The following is a 16,924-nucleotide window of genomic DNA, read 5'->3' on the forward strand; positions in this document are numbered from 1 at the left end:
TGAGGAAAAACTATTAATTTTATGCAGATAAAAGATGATACTTACCCCAAGGTTGCTCCGCCGGGGCCCGATGTCTCTCTCAGACCTCCTCCTCCTCTCAGGACGTCAGGCTTCCTCCTCTCATCGCGCACAGGACACTCGCGAGAAACACTCGCGGATAATAAACTACAATCGCGCGCGGACTAATTTCATTAAAAGTCTTTCTCGCGCGATACTGTACGGCACTCCCGTTTAAAAAAGTCCTTTAGTCCGATTATACTTGAACGGCACTCCCGAAGCAAACGCGACGAACCGGCTGCGGTTCGTTTATTCAATTAAATCGGCGGACGAGGGTACGTTAGCTTCCCCGTCTTTGAATTTTTATCCAAGCAGAACAAGAGTTTTGCTTGGGTAAAATCCTCGTACTGGGTACTGGGCCTTCCCACCTCGCCAAGGTCGTACCCATGGGAAGGAAGTACTTTACTCTGTAGTAATATAAAAACAGGTAACATAGATTGATTAAACAAAACCACAATTAAGATTGAATATCGTATGCACATTACGCCGCGGTATCGAGCACGTAAATCTCGCGAAGGTAAGTACTATTAATGCATGCTTTGCACGATAAGGAGTCGCGATTATACGCGGCACGAAATACACGAGTCACAAAAATAAGAAATATTCACGAACGAGCGTTGTATCGTTGTATCACAGCGTGCTATTTACTTGAATCATTTACTTGAATCACGATACGATTTCACGTTGTCACTCGGCCCTCTTTCCGCTCTTCGAAAAGAATCGGGGATAATCGCACGACAATTCCGGCACAGCACACAGCACGTTCAAAGCACGACACGATTCGAGATATGCCGCGTAAATGAATGCCACGCACATTCGATGGTCCAGCGACATATGGCGGCCCGGGCCGGGACGAGCGATTATCGCCCGCGAATATCACGACGAAACTACAAATCACTCACGACACGTCACGACTCGCAATTGCCGTACGAGGTACCTTCGCCTCGACGCCCTCGACATCTCCGTCTCGAGCGAGCGACACATTAATTCATTCACGACACTTGATACACACTTGATGCAAATTATTGAGCGCCTCGTCGATTATTCCCGCGAAACGAGGAGCAGGAATGCCAATCGCACGAACGAGCGCGCGTTCCGAATCAGCACCCACGGCACGGAGCACAAACACTTGACACCTGTTCGAAATTTATCGGGAGAATGACTGATTGTGAGTAATATCCGCAGGTGAGGGTACTCCGAGCGTCGGCAAAACAAGTATCAAGGCTGTCTCGCCGATGGAAATGATCGTCCGCGCGCCGACTTTGCACGTACGTTGCTGCGAAATCGGCGGACTCATTCAACGGTCGCGGTCGCGGTATTGCGACTGCCAAGGCCGAGGCCGAGGTGCCGACTGCCGAGTGCCGCGTGCCGCGTGCCTCGCCGACGCGCGCCGGCGGGCGGCGAGAGCGGCCGAACGTGATTCGGCATTCGGCCGGATTCGAAGGCTCCCGGCTCGACTCGCCGCGCGGCGCGGCGCGCACGCAAGTAATTAATACGTTAACGCGGCGGTCGCGGCGAGACGTTGTTGCTCGTGTAATTTCTTTTTCGTGAACGAAAAGAAATCCTCACAGGTTACAGTGTGTGTGTGTGTGTGTGTTGCAAGTTGAATGTACGCCGAATATTCTGTATTCTGTTTCTTCTCGTGTCGACTGCAACGTCTGCAACGAGTGGGATGGCCGAAAGGACGCCCGTACGTCGTATCACCCTCCCGTTCCTCCCGGCTGTGATTTGACGGGTCTCCTGCAATGTGCCGTGATCGGTAAGTGAATTGTGCATGAGAGACAAATGATTCGAAGCGCGACACATCCGAATCTTTAATAGAATCGTTGTCCCGCGTGTCGCAGTGAGACGATAACCTCGGAATTCGTGTCGTGTCTTTTGCCTCCGTTTCGATTTCTACTTCGCGAATGAGTGAATCGCGTGGAAAGACGCTTCGGTGAATAGCTCGAATCTCTCACTAAGCACGGGAATTAATAATCTATTAAGTAATTAAAGAGAATGATCGCGCGTTTGGCGTTATGTCACTTTGCTTGTCGCGATCGCGAACGATCGTGAACGAAGGAGCGAGCTTGCTCCAAAATGCGTATGAGCGTCGAGAGTCGAGAGTGCGAATTAACAAGCTCAAACGTGTGTATGCGAATACAATTGCGTTTTTCGTTCAAGAACAGACACGTAATTTGCTCGTTCACGTAATTCACGTAATTCGTTACGTTTACAAATGTTTCAAATTTATTTGTATGTGCTCCTAATCTAACTTTGTAGAAAATTAACATTAATATGTATCGTTTGTAAAAATTTCGTCGCGATCGTTCTTGCAGCGCGGTGATCGCGCATACCATAAATTCCATAAAAGACGATAAACCATCGTCAAGATACTTAAAAATTATAAAACATTCCCTGTTGCTTGTTCCCCAAATATTATTCGTTTTGCTTACAAAATTGTCCATAAAGGCCTATATTGTCTCGTATTCGGATCTTTAAATTGATAGGAGATACATATATCTTGAAATAACTCAGACAACATACATGTCCAAAAGCGGGTCTTTCAGATGTCTTACGAAAAGATGGCTAAAAGACGTCTAAAAGACGTCTTATGTCCTGATTTTGGATATTGTGCTGTCTGGGAAGTGTGAAAGTGAAAGAAGAGAAAAAGTGAGAGAGGGAGAGATGAGGGCTATTAGATATTTAACATATAATATAAATATTTAAAATAAGTTAATATTTATCGATACATGTAAGATATTCTCGATTGTAATTGGTCGAGGATCAGTTTAATATTTATATCTTACATGTATCGATAAATGTTAACTTATTTTATATATTTATATTATCTGTATGTTTAATATCTAATAGTGATAGCCCTCTCTCCCTCTCACACTTTTTCTCTTTCCGACACTGCCGATAAAACATCATTCTAGTGCGCGTCCGTGCTACATCGCAAATGTTATGTAATATATATATATATATACAACAAAATGATGTTTTATCGGCAGTATCGGAAAATGAACGTGGCTACGTAGTACCAATTTCGATAATGGATGTACTGGCGGTAGTGTACAGGGGCTTTCGACGGTCCCAGGAAAAAGGCCGGGATGGCCTCTCTCAGGCTTCTCTCTGTTTGTACCAAGAAACGCCAGTGAAGTCAGTAGGGTTAGGTTATTAATGAAATATCTATAAACATTTTCCCCACGAATTTAGAAATGAAATTGGAGCGAGTTGTGAATAAATTGACGAAGGGGTACGACACATATATCGATTTAATTTAAATATGTAGATACTCAGACGATTGAATGAATGTGATGGATTACGAGAAGATTGAATCTCAATGACAAGATTGTCATCTCATGATTGGGAAAAGTACGAATGTCTCTATCTAAAAGAGAGCCAATATGATAGAAATCACGGCAAAACTCGTTCGAGGCCCTGTGTATTTTTCCGGGGAGATTATAGAATGTTTGGTCACGTTCACTAATCCCCCGAACCCAAATCATCAAATATCACAAAGCCACAGGTAAAGAATGATAACGCTGTAGGCAATGAACTTATTGTTCGTAACATCAATTGCTTTTTCACAGTGATTTATTCGAGAGTCTCGCATGGGCGAGTGCACAGGTCCATTGCCAGTGTACAATCAACAGCAAAATGGTCCTTTCAGAGAAAATAAATACTGCAGCTCGTTCAGTGGCAATTAACGCAAGTACGAATTTAGAAGAAATACCTTTAATCCTTTCTGTTTTATTTTTACTAATTATGTCTACATTTATTACGACTTTGTTACAGATACTACCTTTGCGCCATGGCAGCAAGACAATGGACACGTAGTACTGAATACAAAGCCAAAGATCTTGTGTTGCGACTTAAGACTGTCACCTGGAGAAAGTAAAACCTGTAAGTTTTTTATTATTCTAATTAAATTTTAATATTTGGAATTGTGTTTTAAATATTTCTATTTAATAATTCCTCTTGTATATTTTGTGTTCTTTAAGTTTACTAAATTCTTTTGCAAACAGATATTTATCGTGAGACAATACCAAGTGACGCTCCACCTTCATACAGAGGACAGGCTGTGAAATATTCTTATAAGATCACAATTGGAACACAAAGAGTGAATACAGTTATAAAACTGCTGCGAGTACCGTTTAGGGTGCTTTCTTTAAGCGGTAATATTTTAAAGGATTTTGTATAGAAAAATGATAATACCTCTGTGATATAAAGTCTATATAATTTATATATTACTTTACAGAATTGCCAGAAATAACAGCATGTAACGATAGCGTGGATCTGAGTCCGAACAATCCGTTTATGGAAACGCAGAACAGGGAAACTCCACTAGATATCGCTCTACAAACGCTGCAGGTTATACGCTATTCTTTGTGTAATCTCAAGAAGTACTTGCACTTAAATTTGATTTAAAAATTGTAATAGTGCTAACATAACTGTGTAGTCTACAACGTTTCAGAATTTAACAGCCAGACGCAGTCCGAACTTTTACAACGTGACGAACGGCCGTGGGCGCGTGGTGCGGTTCTGCCTCTTCAAGAATTCCTACAAACTCGGCGAGGACATTGTCGGAACCTTCGATTTTTCGAACGCGACTGTATCCTGCGTTCAGGTGTCTGTGTCTTTACAGTCAGAGGAACACGTGTCCGAGGAGTACAAGCGAGGGAAGACCGCTACGCCGACCCTGATCAGCTACAACAAGCATCACGAGATGTGTCTCGGTCTCAAATATTCGCATCTGGTGCTACCGATACCCTTGCATGTCACACCGGATTTTACTACCGATTTGGTAACGCTCAAGTGGCGATTGCATTTCGAGTTTGTCACAACGCCGAAATTGATGGACATGCCCGGTGAGAACACCATAAGCTGGCACGGACCTTCGACTCTGGATGTCGAAACGATGATTTGGGATCTTCCACTGCATATCCATCCAACCACTACTCCGCCGAACATGGCGCAACAGACGAAATACAACACCGTCATATAGGTATCATAACGTAGCATATATGCATGTTATTTAATCAGTGCGCATAAAAGAAGCGAAGTATCGGTGCTTTTGGTGCAGGTGCAATCAACAGAAAATAACTTAAACTTACAGTCAGATATTTCATGATTTTTATGTGGTAGATATGCGATTATTGTTATTCCATGATAGTTTAGAAAATTTGTATTCTGTATGATAATTTATTATATATGAGGAAGATATATTTTCATATAATTATGTATATATAAATAAAAAAGAATTATATGTAATAAAGGAGAAAAACGTTAGAATAATTTGAGCACTTTTGTATCTATGATATATAAATTTTATAATAGCATCTTTGACTTTATAGCATTTATTTCTATTCGGAGTGATGGTTTCTTCGGAGACTAATGACTTTGCAGAAATGATATATTACACAGCGACGAAGAAAAATAAACAGGCTACCTTAATCTTTATAAATAATGTACATTCTCTATAAATTTTTCTTTTTCATGATTCATGAGAATATTCTTTTTAACTGTACTTTTTTACATTTTCCTGCAATCTTATCTTTGCTATTTTTCTCTCGAAAATCTAAATATTTACTGCTTGTTATTTATATGATTCTTAATATCTAAATGTTTTCGAAGTCAATAGATTCAAATCTGAGGCAAAAATTGCCAAGTTTAGAGTAACTATTCTAATTCCTTCGTTCGTAAAAAGTCACAGTTAATAAAAATAAACCCCGCAAACAATTGATAAATTAAAAAAAAATTGATAAAAGTTTATTTTATAATATTATGGGTTTCTAATATTTCTTTTTCTTATTCTCTTATTGAATATTCCTAATCCTAATGCATACATGTCGAGATACATGTACATTTTAATAAAATAATTATTTATATGATTCTTAATATTTAAATGTTCTTGAAGTCAATAGGTTCAAATCTGAGGCAAAAATTGTTAAGTTTAGAGTAACAATTCTAATTCCTTTGTTGAAGGTAAACATTTTGTATTTTGGACCATGAATGTTTATTCCTTCTAAAAGAATTAACGTCTTGCTCTTAGAAATCCATAATATTACAAAATAAATTTTATCAACTTTTTTAATTCATCAATTTTTTACGAGGGCTCATTCTCGAAGCGATGAGCTAGTGACGTGCTTCGTAAGAGAACTGTCGGTCCTCTTGATCAACCGGCAATCTCGGCTGCAGAGGCGGTACCAAAGTCGGCGGCGATGGGGTGGCGAAGGGCGCGTGGTAATCGTATCGGTAGTAAAGGGACTCCCATCGGGCTGCAGCCGGATGTTGCACCTCGAAAGACGTCGGCGGACCCGGTGGAGCCGCGTAATAGCCGCCGGCACGATCGGGCATGCCTGGTACATAGCTGTACTGCGGCTCCAGCAGGCTCTGCAGATGCCTGATGTACGTGATGGCGTGGCGCAGCGACTCGATCTTGGAGAGCTTCTTGCCGGGCGGCTTGCATATCGGCAGCTTCGACCGCAGCAGCTCAAATGCGCGGTTCATGTCGCGCATTCGGGTCCGTTCGCGATCGCAGGCAGACTTCTTGTAGTCTGAAATCGTTAATTACGTCGGGGTTAACGACTGTTCTTGCTCGCGCGCACTCGTCGTCGTTGTCGGTGTATTGTCGCGCGACAACGACCTGCCCGAATGATGGAACGAATCGGTTCGGGTGTTTTTCCAGGACGGACAAGCTAAAATCGAACTTTTTAGAAAAGCACTTTAGCTTCATGTAGAGACGCTGATATATTACATGTGAAAATTTCGGATTTAAGGCGAAGGAATTTGGCTTTCGAAGGAATTTCATGATTTTAGTCATCCTAGCTAGCAGAAAGTTTTGAAAAACGTCTAAAGACATCACAAAGATATTTAAAAGACATAATTGTTCAGATATCTTTTAAGCGTTTTTAAGACGTTTTTTTAGAAGCTTCTGCTAACTGGGATATTTATATATTTCTTGCGAATAGGGCAAATTTTTTTTCTAATTTATGTATGGTATATAAAAGCATAATCTTTTCCCTTACAAAATAATATTTTTTTTATTTGTTTTGTGCTGAATTAATAAGACATAGGACAATACTGTAACATTTTGTATAAAATTGTATGAGAAGTTATTTACGGAATCATCTATCTTGTAATTCGCGAGACATTCCTGTTGCAAAAACAAAAAAAGGGCCAATATGACTAATAAAAATGAATATAAATTTTAGATATTTATCTTATAAAAATGTCAAAAGAAGAAACAAATTGCAAAATAAAATTGAGACAAAATTTTACCAGTAATCTCTTTTAAATGAAAGCAAATTTTGAAACGGGGTCGGGAGAAATATTTAAGAATGACGAACATCAAAGCTAGTCGCAAAGGTTAGAGTTAAAATTATATATATCTAATTCAATATATGTTAATTATAATATAATTTATATATATTAAATAAAAATAAAAGGAATCTTTGTGCAAATATTTTTTCGTAACATGAACTTATAACTTCTCGTGGCTTGTATATCTATTAATCTCGTACAGTCTTGTTTATTATTTGTAATTTATGCCTAAGCTTATCCTCCTACAGCGTGCGTCGCGAAAAAAATCGAGCAATAATTTAAGATCATGTGGAAGTAATTAAGATCACGATCTATCTCAAGATAACTGGTTATAGATATTACCGGTTATTATTACAATTGACGCAAAATGGATTGTATTATTCATCTCTCATTGTCAGATGTTCAAACAGCGTTAATCGAGATGTGCTGAATTAATTTATTTCGCGGAAATCAATGTTAGCATGACGTTCCATTTGGATTATATGCGCATATTACGTAGCTGCAGCTACATGTACAATTCCGCGTAAAAAGTCTGTGTAATAAGATATATTTAATTGTTCCTCTAAATTTCAGGATGTTGAACAAGGGGTGAAAGTTCGGTGATTATTCGGAGTAATCTAATTATATTTTATTTTATATATTCTATGTATTATAACGTTCAAGAGATATCGCGTGATTCGCGTAAAATACACAGACTAATAATAAAATAAAAATATAAGATAAAACGAGTAAAAAGATATGTAGAGTGCATGTAAAACAGCTGTAAAATAATGCTCTTTACTGAAAGGAATGCGACTGAACGACGCGCGGTACTTTCGATTGCCTTTGCCGCACACGCGTAAGAGGATGATGGTGATACGTGTGATGCCTCAAGGCGCGGACACGAATTATTTTCACGTGGTTCAGGATTCGACTATGAGCTCGAATACTGGACTCGGAACGAAGATCCGATATCACGGCAAGACATTGGAATCGAAGCAGAGCTCGGTCGAAATAGCGCTCGTGACGTGCAGCGGCTTCGAAGGCGTTGATCAAAGTAAGAAGTAAGAAGGTATAAAGCATCTCTCTCTCGCGATCATTCAATAAATCCGAACATCAAATAGAAGAATAATTATCAAATCGATCAAATCAAGTATATGCTATTACGATATTTTATTAATTTATTGAATAAAAAAGCTGTCTATAGGTGACAACAAATGAAGAAACTTTTATCATTAATTTTATAAACAAAAACTTGTTTCGAAAATTAATGATAACATTTATCTTATCTATTTGCCTTTCAAACTTACTAAAAAATGAGCATAAATTTATGAATTGACATTGTATGTTAATTTTATAAGCTGATGTACAAGATAAATTATACAGTTGATAAAATGTATAACATGTCCCTATTCCGAAGATAAGGAGGGCCGTCAGGACATTTGCGTAGAAACCGAAACTATCGGGCTTCTCAACGATCCATCATCTCTAACGCGGCGGGAAGATGTTCCATCGATCGTTCAGGACGATTCTGAGAAATTTGCGGAATTTCCGCATGCCGAGGATGATCGTCGGGAAACCGTGCAGAAGGTCGTGTGCAATTCGCAAGAATTGCGAAGGCAGGTGGAGCGCGGCTGCAAGAGCGTCGACCGGAAACGGAGCTGCGGCGATCGCGTCGTCGAGATCGAGGAGAAAGAAGAAGAGAAGTGCGGTAGTAGCTGGTGGAGGGACGGCGGCCAAACAATTCTGCAGTTTTTCGCCAAGATCCTGGGGAAACGCGGCGGAATAGGCGCCAGAGGACCGGCGGGCTACGTCTTACCTACCGGCAAGCAACCTGGCAAGCGTGTCAAGCGTGTCTCAAGGGGCGGCAAAGGCCATAACGGATGCAGAAGAGACGTCGATAGGGGTATACGGCTGAAGCGAGTCGACAACGGCTACATTGCGAATCACGTATATAGGTATATGATGGTTTGGCGAGTATACTTGTTGTTTAAAAATTCTAGAAATGTCAGAACTTAAAACAAAATTTTAGCTAAAGTGAAATTCTGCAGCTCTAAATAGCAACTGTAAGTTAACCCAGCTAGTAGAAAGTTTCTAAAAGACGTCTTAAAGACATCAAAAGACGATATATGTTTTCAGGCGTCTTTTAAGTGTTTTTTTGAAGAGCGTAGACGTTTTTTATAAGCTTCTACTAGCTGGGAAGTAGCGTCGAAGGTGGTTGATCAATCAAAATATAAGTGTTGAACTTCAAACATTTAGAGGAGAGAAATTAGGTAGAGAAAAATTGTCAATTGAAAGAAAAAGATCAAAGAAAATTTAATTTAAAGCTCGATATCGCGCATGATTCATTATTACAAGTTCATGCAAAAATGAAGTGCTATGTACACGGCATGCATTTGAGACTTCCGCCCGATTTGCAAGCTTTAAAATTGATTACAAAAGTGCGAGAGTCATGAATTTTCTGACTGATTTGTACACGCGATTTTTACATTATGTACAATTGTCCGACGCGATACGCATGCACGTCTGCAAATAATTTCAAACGCGTTACGCGACGCATTGGTATAAAAATGTGCCAGCGATGCCTAAAATCGAGTGCAGCCGTGACGCGAAAATATCTCGTCCTTTTTCCGAAATACGTGCGTACGTTCCGGCCGAATTGATATTCATGCACCATGTCGTACTCGCGCAGGGACGAGGGAAGCCGGCACGACGCCGTGACGGAAAATAAGCCGCGCGAGAAGCAGCAGCAGCAGCAGCAGCATCATCCCTCGATTCTCGTGCGACAGATACAGCGGACACGTGACAAAAATCTACGGGTCATGCTGCTGGAGCGGGAGCTGTGCACACGTTTGCCCAAGGCTGCTAGGAGAGACGCGCGCCTAACTGGGAACGGCGGTGTTAACGTCCGGCAATTAAGCAGCCCCCTCTGTTAATTCTCTCGCTGTAAGAAAACTGGTACTTGGAAAGAGATTTACTTTCATGGATCATTTAGCTTGATCTTCTCACAAATGCGTCTTAACACGTTCGCTTTACGATTTACTTCAACTCTACATATATGACAGCCAGAATTTTGCAATTCCATGTGTCTAAAACAAATAAAGTTTACTAATTGGTATCGACGTAGAGGGGATGGCCTGTGGCGAGAAAATTTTGAACTCTAGCATGTGGTAACGCGAACGTATTAAGGGTATCTATGACAGATATATATGATCGCCAATCTATTCGCGCGGCATTCCTAAGGCATGTAGATTAGTTCAATCGTGGATGTGATCTCACCAGGCAACGAGCAATTCGACATTGCCGCACCTTTCTCAGTCTGCGACGGCTCCCGGTGCACCGACTTAATGTTGGTCTCGTGGAGCATCTCGAGATGCGGATGGCTGCCAATTATTTCCGGTTCCGGTACTCTAATCACGAGCACTCCCTCGGGATTCTGCTGGCCGCGCGTCTCGAAGCTCGTCTCTTGCCATCTGTCTCTTATGGCCTGCGGTCGTGTTGTTTCGTCTAATGGGAATGTGATATACGCACAGTTAATAACACGATTTCACACTTACCATTAATTATACTATTTACGTGTCAGAAACTAATCGAGCAATTATGTCATTGATAATATTTGGGGATATGTTTAGCTGATACGTAATAAGAATTAGTAACTTCCTTCGTATTTTGAAGTACAAGCTCAAGTACCTCGTATGCGTACCTGCCGCCAATCTTTGATTCACCGTTGATGCGGAACTCGGCGAGCTTGCCTTTTGTTGCTGTTGCTTTGAGTTCTCGTCTAAATCCAGTAACACCGGCGAACGCGCGTAATCTTCATCGTTGCTCTCGTTTTCAGACTGGAATATAAATTCGCCTTTTTCTCTCTCATTCTTTTTCTCCTATTCTTTTGTGCTGAGACTTTAAGTTTCTTAATGCGCTGACCTTCTCTTCGTATATTGTACGAAACAAATCGATGTAATCGCGACACGAGATAAATGCGACACTAAAATGTTTTTCAGGAATACAGCGTTGTAAAATAATCGTTTAATAGGTATTACAAATTACTGTTGGTTAAGTTGTTTTAACAGTGTATTTTAAATTAAAATACAAGATAAATACAAGATACTATAAAAGACTGAAAATAAAGATGAAACATATAAGAGATTCTCGCAAAATATATATTATTTTGCGAGAAAAGACACGTTTCTCAAAATGCAAGATACATAAATGTAGAAAATTTTGATTCAAAATACGCAGTACGAAAGAATATTTTCCGTCACAAAAGTTTACATCGGTATTTGAGCCCAGACTCGTGCGCAAAGTAAATAAGTAAATAAGAAGATGACGGGGCTATCAGTTGCATTATTGGGCGATATTGCGGAGTTACATTTTTCGCGATAGTGTCGCATCGCACTTCGATTGCCTCTACCTCGTTCTTCGCCGGCTCGGCGCGATATTCTTCCGAATTCTGCTCCATCCCGGACACCCGATCGAGCACAAATAGCACGTCTTCGTTAACCCTGATGTCACCCATCGACGTGCCGAAGAGAAACGTCGTGAAAAACTGACGACTGACGTCCTTCCCGACCAAGTATCGGAAAGCGTTTATCACGTAGGTCTAGTCGGCTGGGTTTGTCCTCGGATAAGATGTGGATCAGCCACAGACAGTCGTTATTAATGTTAATTTTATCCGTTTATTAAGTATTCAGGTGTTCCGCGCCGGGGGTTCTCAGTTTGTCGCAACCAGGTAAAGAGAGGAATGTATCGGATATCATATGGGCCCTGCCCAAAGTGTATCGCGATTATACTATTCTTAATAAAGTACTTGATTGCCATATAAGTAAAACGGAAAGTTAGAAAATTATTATTAATATGACAAGAAAACATAGACACTCGCAAAAATTGGATTTTCTGTAAATATAGCAAATGATCATTATTTTTTGGAATATATTAAGCTAATTTTCAGAACTATCATAATAATGTTTATCTGCAGCTCTTGCATGAAATTATTTATATTATACGTTATTGTATAGAATTTGGTTACTTTGGAGCAACGATCGAAATTGGAGAACTCGCGTTAATCGTACCATACTTATTAATGCTCGCATAATAAAAAAATATTTAAAAAAATGTTTCTACCTCCCAAAGGAATTAAATAGGTAGCAATGGCGTTAGATATGGGTGTCCGCACCTGGTGTATAATATTAGCATGCGTATGAGAGTCTCTGGGATGATCGGGATAAAAATGGGAGTACAAACATCGGAACATAATAGACGCCCGGCCGATGGAAATACTAATGAGGTGGAACGGTGCAAGTATAACAGATCGTGAAGAATGACGCACACGTGGGTGGAGAGATGCGACGGGAATTACGAATGCGAGGAGAAAAAATTTTTTTGAAATTGCACCGTGCTTTCGTTCAGTTTGTAAAACGGATTCGCGAAGTCAGATATTGTATGTGTATACATTTTCAAGTGATCGAAACTCTTGTAGTGACAATCTTTCTGTGGATATCTACATTTCGTGGATATCTATATCGCTGGCTGTATCCTGGAAATATTTCTGTAAAACAGCGAGGTTCTTTGTTCGCAGGTATTTTTTAATAGGTTGTCCATAAATAACTTTTATTAAAAAGTCGTCATAGAAAGAAATTGCATGTGCTCCGACATTGTTCGTACTGAACGCATTTACACGCCCGCGAATGTATATATGCATCAACTATATTCGCGGTGTATTCTTTATATTCAAAACAGTCCTTCTCAAAATGCAAACTTTGTTTTATTTCCACTTTACCCGAATATCTTTGAACTCGCAAGTCGCGAGATTCTAGAAATAAACGACGATGTTGAAGAGGGTACACCCGACGCGTTCCGACGTGCATCTATATCTGAAAGAAAATGGCAATATAAATATAACGTTTTATACTTTCTCGCGACGCGAAAATGTTTGACGGTCGTAACACAAATACACACGTGGTACTCGTGGTAGAGCGAATCAAAGTGACAGATTATGATTACCGTAAGTCAACGAATAATCTTTCTTTCTGTATAAAAAACTTGTCAACGCCGCGCGTAATTCCTTGTTAAATGCAAAGTAAATCCAAGGATTAACGCAACTCGTGAGACTGTTTAAGAGACTTAGAATAGTGAAGGCAGCTCCTGCAAATTATAACACGTACAAGTACAATGAGATAAGAATTAATAAATAATTTAATGCCCTAGAGAAACATTAGATCCGAAAAATAAATACGGGAAATTCCGTTTTCTACTCTCGCATATGTATTTACACATTTTCCTATAACAATATAAATTTATAAATTAAGCCAATAATATATAATAATAAATTAATATTGTTATAAGCGTTATGAATTGTGCAATCAATTAATTGTAATTTCATTAAAAAGATATTAATTGGAATTTTCGAATCGCTGAATATTATATAATGACCAATATCACTTTCTAATTAATAGTATTTTTTAATTATACTGTTACAATTTGTTACTGCATTTGATAAGATATTTACCAGTGAGAAATGATGAAGTGGAAGCTTTAGGATCCCACGTTGCCCATAGCTCACACCCGATAAAAGGGGTATTGGTGATGATGTATAAACTAACCACAATGATCATTTGTTTTACAGTATTGATCATCGCCTTGGAGATAAGGGGATCTCGATTTCGTTGAAAAAAACTGGCCTTGTTACTTCTGTTGAGATCAACGACACCCGACATTTTACTGCTCGTCCATATCGATATGCATATTCTCGTGTAAGTATACACGAGCACTATGAAGGGTAATAGGAACTGCGTAACACTGTACCTATAATTAAATCCAGACATCACATCGCTTAAGTCTATCGATATTATTAAACGCTACGAAAAAATATATATATTTTAAAATATATATATTTTAAAATATAATGTAAACCATATGGATGAGTGGATATTACCAAGTAATATAAGCTCTCTCGCCATATTTCAGGTAAAAGGTGGCCCAACACTCCCAAACGCCGGGCGATATTTCCGTGTACGAGAATATAAAAATCTAAAATTATTGAACGAAAAGAAATCTGTAATTTGCCGCAACAAAGATAACGACGTTTACAACTGTCCGACAGCCGCGGGCCCGAGATACATTTATCAAAAACGTCAAGAAATTCGTGAAGCGCATAATGCATTTATAAGCGACAAGTTCCATACAAGCATTCTCATAAATTAGCGTGTCGACGCTATTGAATTTGCGCCCGCTGTCTACATAGGATAAAAATTAATATCTCAAGTAAACCGATTCACCCTCGGGCGCGAGGCAAGGTGGATCGTGTGAACGGAATACATCTCACGGAGGTGCGAATTAAATTTTCAACGGACCTGCGGTACGCACAGTGTAGCGGCAAGCGCCCACGCCCCGTACACCATCATTTTCGATCTTCGAGATGTGATGCTGCAGTAACTGAAGGGGTGGCAGATGGCATAATACCTGTCCATCGCGATCACCGTCAGGATATAGGAACTGAGATACAGGCCGAACGGCTGTCCGAATTTGATCAGTTTACAGAGCGCCGCTCCACCCTGAAATCTGACGGCCGTACCATCAAATTTGTTTAATCGCGCTGCTCTAGATGAGAGCAGATTTCTGCGATAGAACTTTACACAAATTTGTACGTCAAAGATACGTCGAAGTTGTGTATAAAAAGGGTCAAATGGATAAAAATGCGAATATGAAGCGTAGGTACAGAAGTTTAGGTTTGATCTTTGATTGAGATGATATTTTTTACAATATTTAGAACTAATATTAACAGGCCAATATCAGGTCGGAAATACCTATTCGATAACTGAAAACTGTCTCATATATTTATAGTGTATTACATCGATTGTTATTTACCTCTGTTATTTGCTTCTCAAGATTATTGGAATCGTGCCAAGTTTATATTTGTGTGAAAACAATAAAGTATTTACGGTAAGATTTTGATTAAAATGGCAGATGATATTGGGCAGTGAAAGCTAAACGTTAGAGAGACTCCTATCTGGATTAATCCTATCATTCATCATATCTTGATGGATAAATATAATTTTCTAACATCAATCAAAGTGTCAATATACTCGATTATGCTGGGAAAAATATCAGGTGCTTATACTGCTTTTTTTAAGGTCCGTCCTGATTTTAGAACTTTAAGATGGTTATTCGCCGTCAATCATTGATTAAGCTTGACTCAAAAAAGATTTCTGATTTATTTTAGTCGTTATATGTATTATACATGTATACATCACGTATTCTTTCATCAAGAGCTATAAATATCAACTTTAAAATTAATTTTGCCACCACTACCGTTTCTTCCACACCGGCTCTAAAATATGTGGGTCTCCACAACGAAAAATATAATTACAGTTAAAAGAAACTCTTCATCGTTCGAGTATATAAATCAATTAATATTCCTTTCTCTCTCTCTTTCTCTCTCAAAGTCGAAAAGTATTTAATTAATTTTCTTGTTTCTAAAGATTTCTAATATGTATTATATTTATAATAATTTCACCATGTAATGTGTACATACAATAGATATGTGAAAGTTATATAATTTCGATAAATTTTATTACATTCTGCGATTAGTTTTCTGCCCAATTTCTCGTAGCAACTTTTTAAATGTCCAGATTTAGATGATATAGATAATTCAAACACTTGGATTCGAGTAATCAAATAATCATTGTTTTGCATAGCTAGATATTATTTTAATTTTTACAGTTCCCGTATCATCTTTTCAAATGCGTTTTTTTCTAAATATAAAGTAATTGATGAATATATCTAAAAGAAGTGGTAACCAGTGCACTATCATAGTTGACATCGTATGTTGTTGCAGATAAACAAACGCGCTCGGTGTACTTCCTGCCTATCGCCTTCGACACGAATTTACGCATTGGTCAACGAAAGCTCATTAAAGAATCACAAGGTTAGCCGGAATGACAATGCAGCTTACCTGAACGTTATGTCCCAGGCGAGCTGCGGCAGAACGTCGAGCAGACCCGTCAACAGGTCGGCCACGCTCAGGTGCAAGATGAAAAAGTACATCCTGGTGAACTTTCGTCGCTGATAACGCCGCCGGACGTAAAGGGCCAGCAGGACCAGGGCATTGCCGAGGAGGGTGATGAGGAATATGCTGGTCAGAACCGCGATTTCCCACCTGGCGAGGTACTCGTCCCTCGCGTCGTCCGCCGACTCCGAAGACGACGTCAACGACGAGGAATTAAAATCCTGCGACATATCTCCGAAGCGTACTCCTCTCGCGCGCGATTCTCTCGACCCGCCGGCGCCGCCTCGTCATTCAGCCGATACTCGCCCGACGAGGGAGAGAACAAATAAAAAAAGAAGGGAGGAAGGAAAAGAAAAGAGAAACTCCGGAGATCGTCCGTGCGAATCCGCGCCTGCTACGAGCGCGCGACGTGAAACTCGTGCGACGATTGAATATTTATACGGTATTTCCGGTATTAACGGTAGCGTGACAACGCTCGTTCTCCGACGCGACGACGCGGAATGCCTCTTCTGGGAGGTGTCATCGCGAAACGCACCGATCGGGACGAAACGGAATCACGTGGAGGAAAAAAACGCG

General features: G+C 39.8%; 3 protein-coding genes across 9 annotated transcripts; 1 reads left to right on the forward strand and 2 right to left on the reverse strand.

The window, feature by feature from the left end:
• Positions 1-1,485: 1,485 nt before the first annotated feature.
• Positions 1,486-5,337, forward strand: LOC139768409 (RAB6A-GEF complex partner protein 2). 5 transcript variants are annotated; one of them, XM_071698558.1, is made up of 7 exons: positions 1,488-1,816; positions 3,051-3,568; positions 3,633-3,754; positions 3,838-3,945; positions 4,068-4,217; positions 4,301-4,413; positions 4,502-5,337. In XM_071698558.1, the coding sequence occupies exons 2-7, from the start codon at positions 3,447-3,449 to the stop codon at positions 5,045-5,047; spliced, it is 1,161 nt and encodes a 386-aa protein (XP_071554659.1). In that variant the 5' UTR covers positions 1,488-1,816; positions 3,051-3,446; the 3' UTR covers positions 5,048-5,337. The 5 variants fall into 5 exon arrangements, with proteins under 5 accessions (XP_071554662.1, XP_071554659.1, XP_071554658.1 ...); XM_071698557.1 differs by having other exon boundaries at positions 3,111-3,568; XM_071698559.1 differs by having other exon boundaries at positions 3,256-3,568.
• Positions 5,191-12,783, reverse strand: Sage (salivary gland-expressed bHLH). Of its 2 annotated transcripts, none has more exons than XM_071698565.1 (4): positions 11,756-12,783; positions 11,048-11,183; positions 10,654-10,851; positions 5,191-6,599 (listed from the first exon to the last, which is right to left on the reverse strand). In XM_071698565.1, exons 1-4 carry the CDS (start codon positions 11,858-11,860, stop codon positions 6,178-6,180), a joined length of 861 nt encoding a protein of 286 aa, XP_071554666.1. In that variant the 5' UTR covers positions 11,861-12,783; the 3' UTR covers positions 5,191-6,177. The 2 variants fall into 2 exon arrangements, with proteins under 2 accessions (XP_071554666.1, XP_071554665.1); XM_071698564.1 differs by having other exon boundaries at positions 10,624-10,851.
• A 151-nt stretch (positions 12,784-12,934) lies between these two features.
• Positions 12,935-16,578, reverse strand: Akhr (Adipokinetic hormone receptor). 2 transcript variants are annotated; one of them, XM_071698562.1, is made up of 6 exons: positions 16,295-16,578; positions 14,694-14,901; positions 14,276-14,370; positions 13,850-14,145; positions 13,345-13,485; positions 12,935-13,214 (listed from the first exon to the last, which is right to left on the reverse strand). In XM_071698562.1, the coding sequence occupies exons 1-6, from the start codon at positions 16,576-16,578 to the stop codon at positions 13,117-13,119; spliced, it is 1,122 nt and encodes a 373-aa protein (XP_071554663.1). In that variant the 3' UTR covers positions 12,935-13,116. The 2 variants fall into 2 exon arrangements, with proteins under 2 accessions (XP_071554663.1, XP_071554664.1); XM_071698563.1 differs by having other exon boundaries at positions 13,300-13,485.
• Between the last annotated feature and the right edge of the window lie 346 nt (positions 16,579-16,924).

Source organism: Temnothorax nylanderi, unplaced genomic scaffold (genome assembly GCF_030848795.1).
Source record: "Temnothorax nylanderi isolate EJ_2023f unplaced genomic scaffold, tnyl_v1.0 TNYL_tig0016_pilon, whole genome shotgun sequence".
Classification (NCBI taxonomy): domain Eukaryota; kingdom Metazoa; phylum Arthropoda; class Insecta; order Hymenoptera; family Formicidae; genus Temnothorax; species Temnothorax nylanderi.

Coding starts and splice junctions, on each gene's coding strand:
- Akhr (XM_071698562.1), bottom strand. CDS start 16,578: ATGTCGCAGGATTTTAATTCCTCGTCGTTGACGTCGTCTTCGGAGTCG. Junction 14,371..14,693: donor CTACACTGTGCGTACCGCAG/GTCCGTTGAAAA, acceptor CAATAATTTTAG/ATTTTTATATTCTCGTACAC. Junction 14,146..14,275: donor GAGAGAGCTTATATTACTTG/GTAATATCCACT, acceptor ATTTAATTATAG/GTACAGTGTTACGCAGTTCC.
- Sage (XM_071698564.1), bottom strand. CDS start 11,860: ATGGGTGACATCAGGGTTAACGAAGACGTGCTATTTGTGCTCGATCGG. Junction 11,184..11,755: donor CCGAGCCGGCGAAGAACGAG/GTAGAGGCAATC, acceptor TTTATATTCCAG/TCTGAAAACGAGAGCAACGA. Junction 10,852..11,047: donor GAATCAAAGATTGGCGGCAG/GTACGCATACGA, acceptor CATTCCCATTAG/ACGAAACAACACGACCGCAG.
- LOC139768409 (XM_071698558.1), top strand. CDS start 3,447: ATGATAGAAATCACGGCAAAACTCGTTCGAGGCCCTGTGTATTTTTCC. Junction 3,755..3,837: donor TTCAGTGGCAATTAACGCAA/GTACGAATTTAG, acceptor ACTTTGTTACAG/ATACTACCTTTGCGCCATGG. Junction 4,218..4,300: donor TAGGGTGCTTTCTTTAAGCG/GTAATATTTTAA, acceptor ATTACTTTACAG/AATTGCCAGAAATAACAGCA.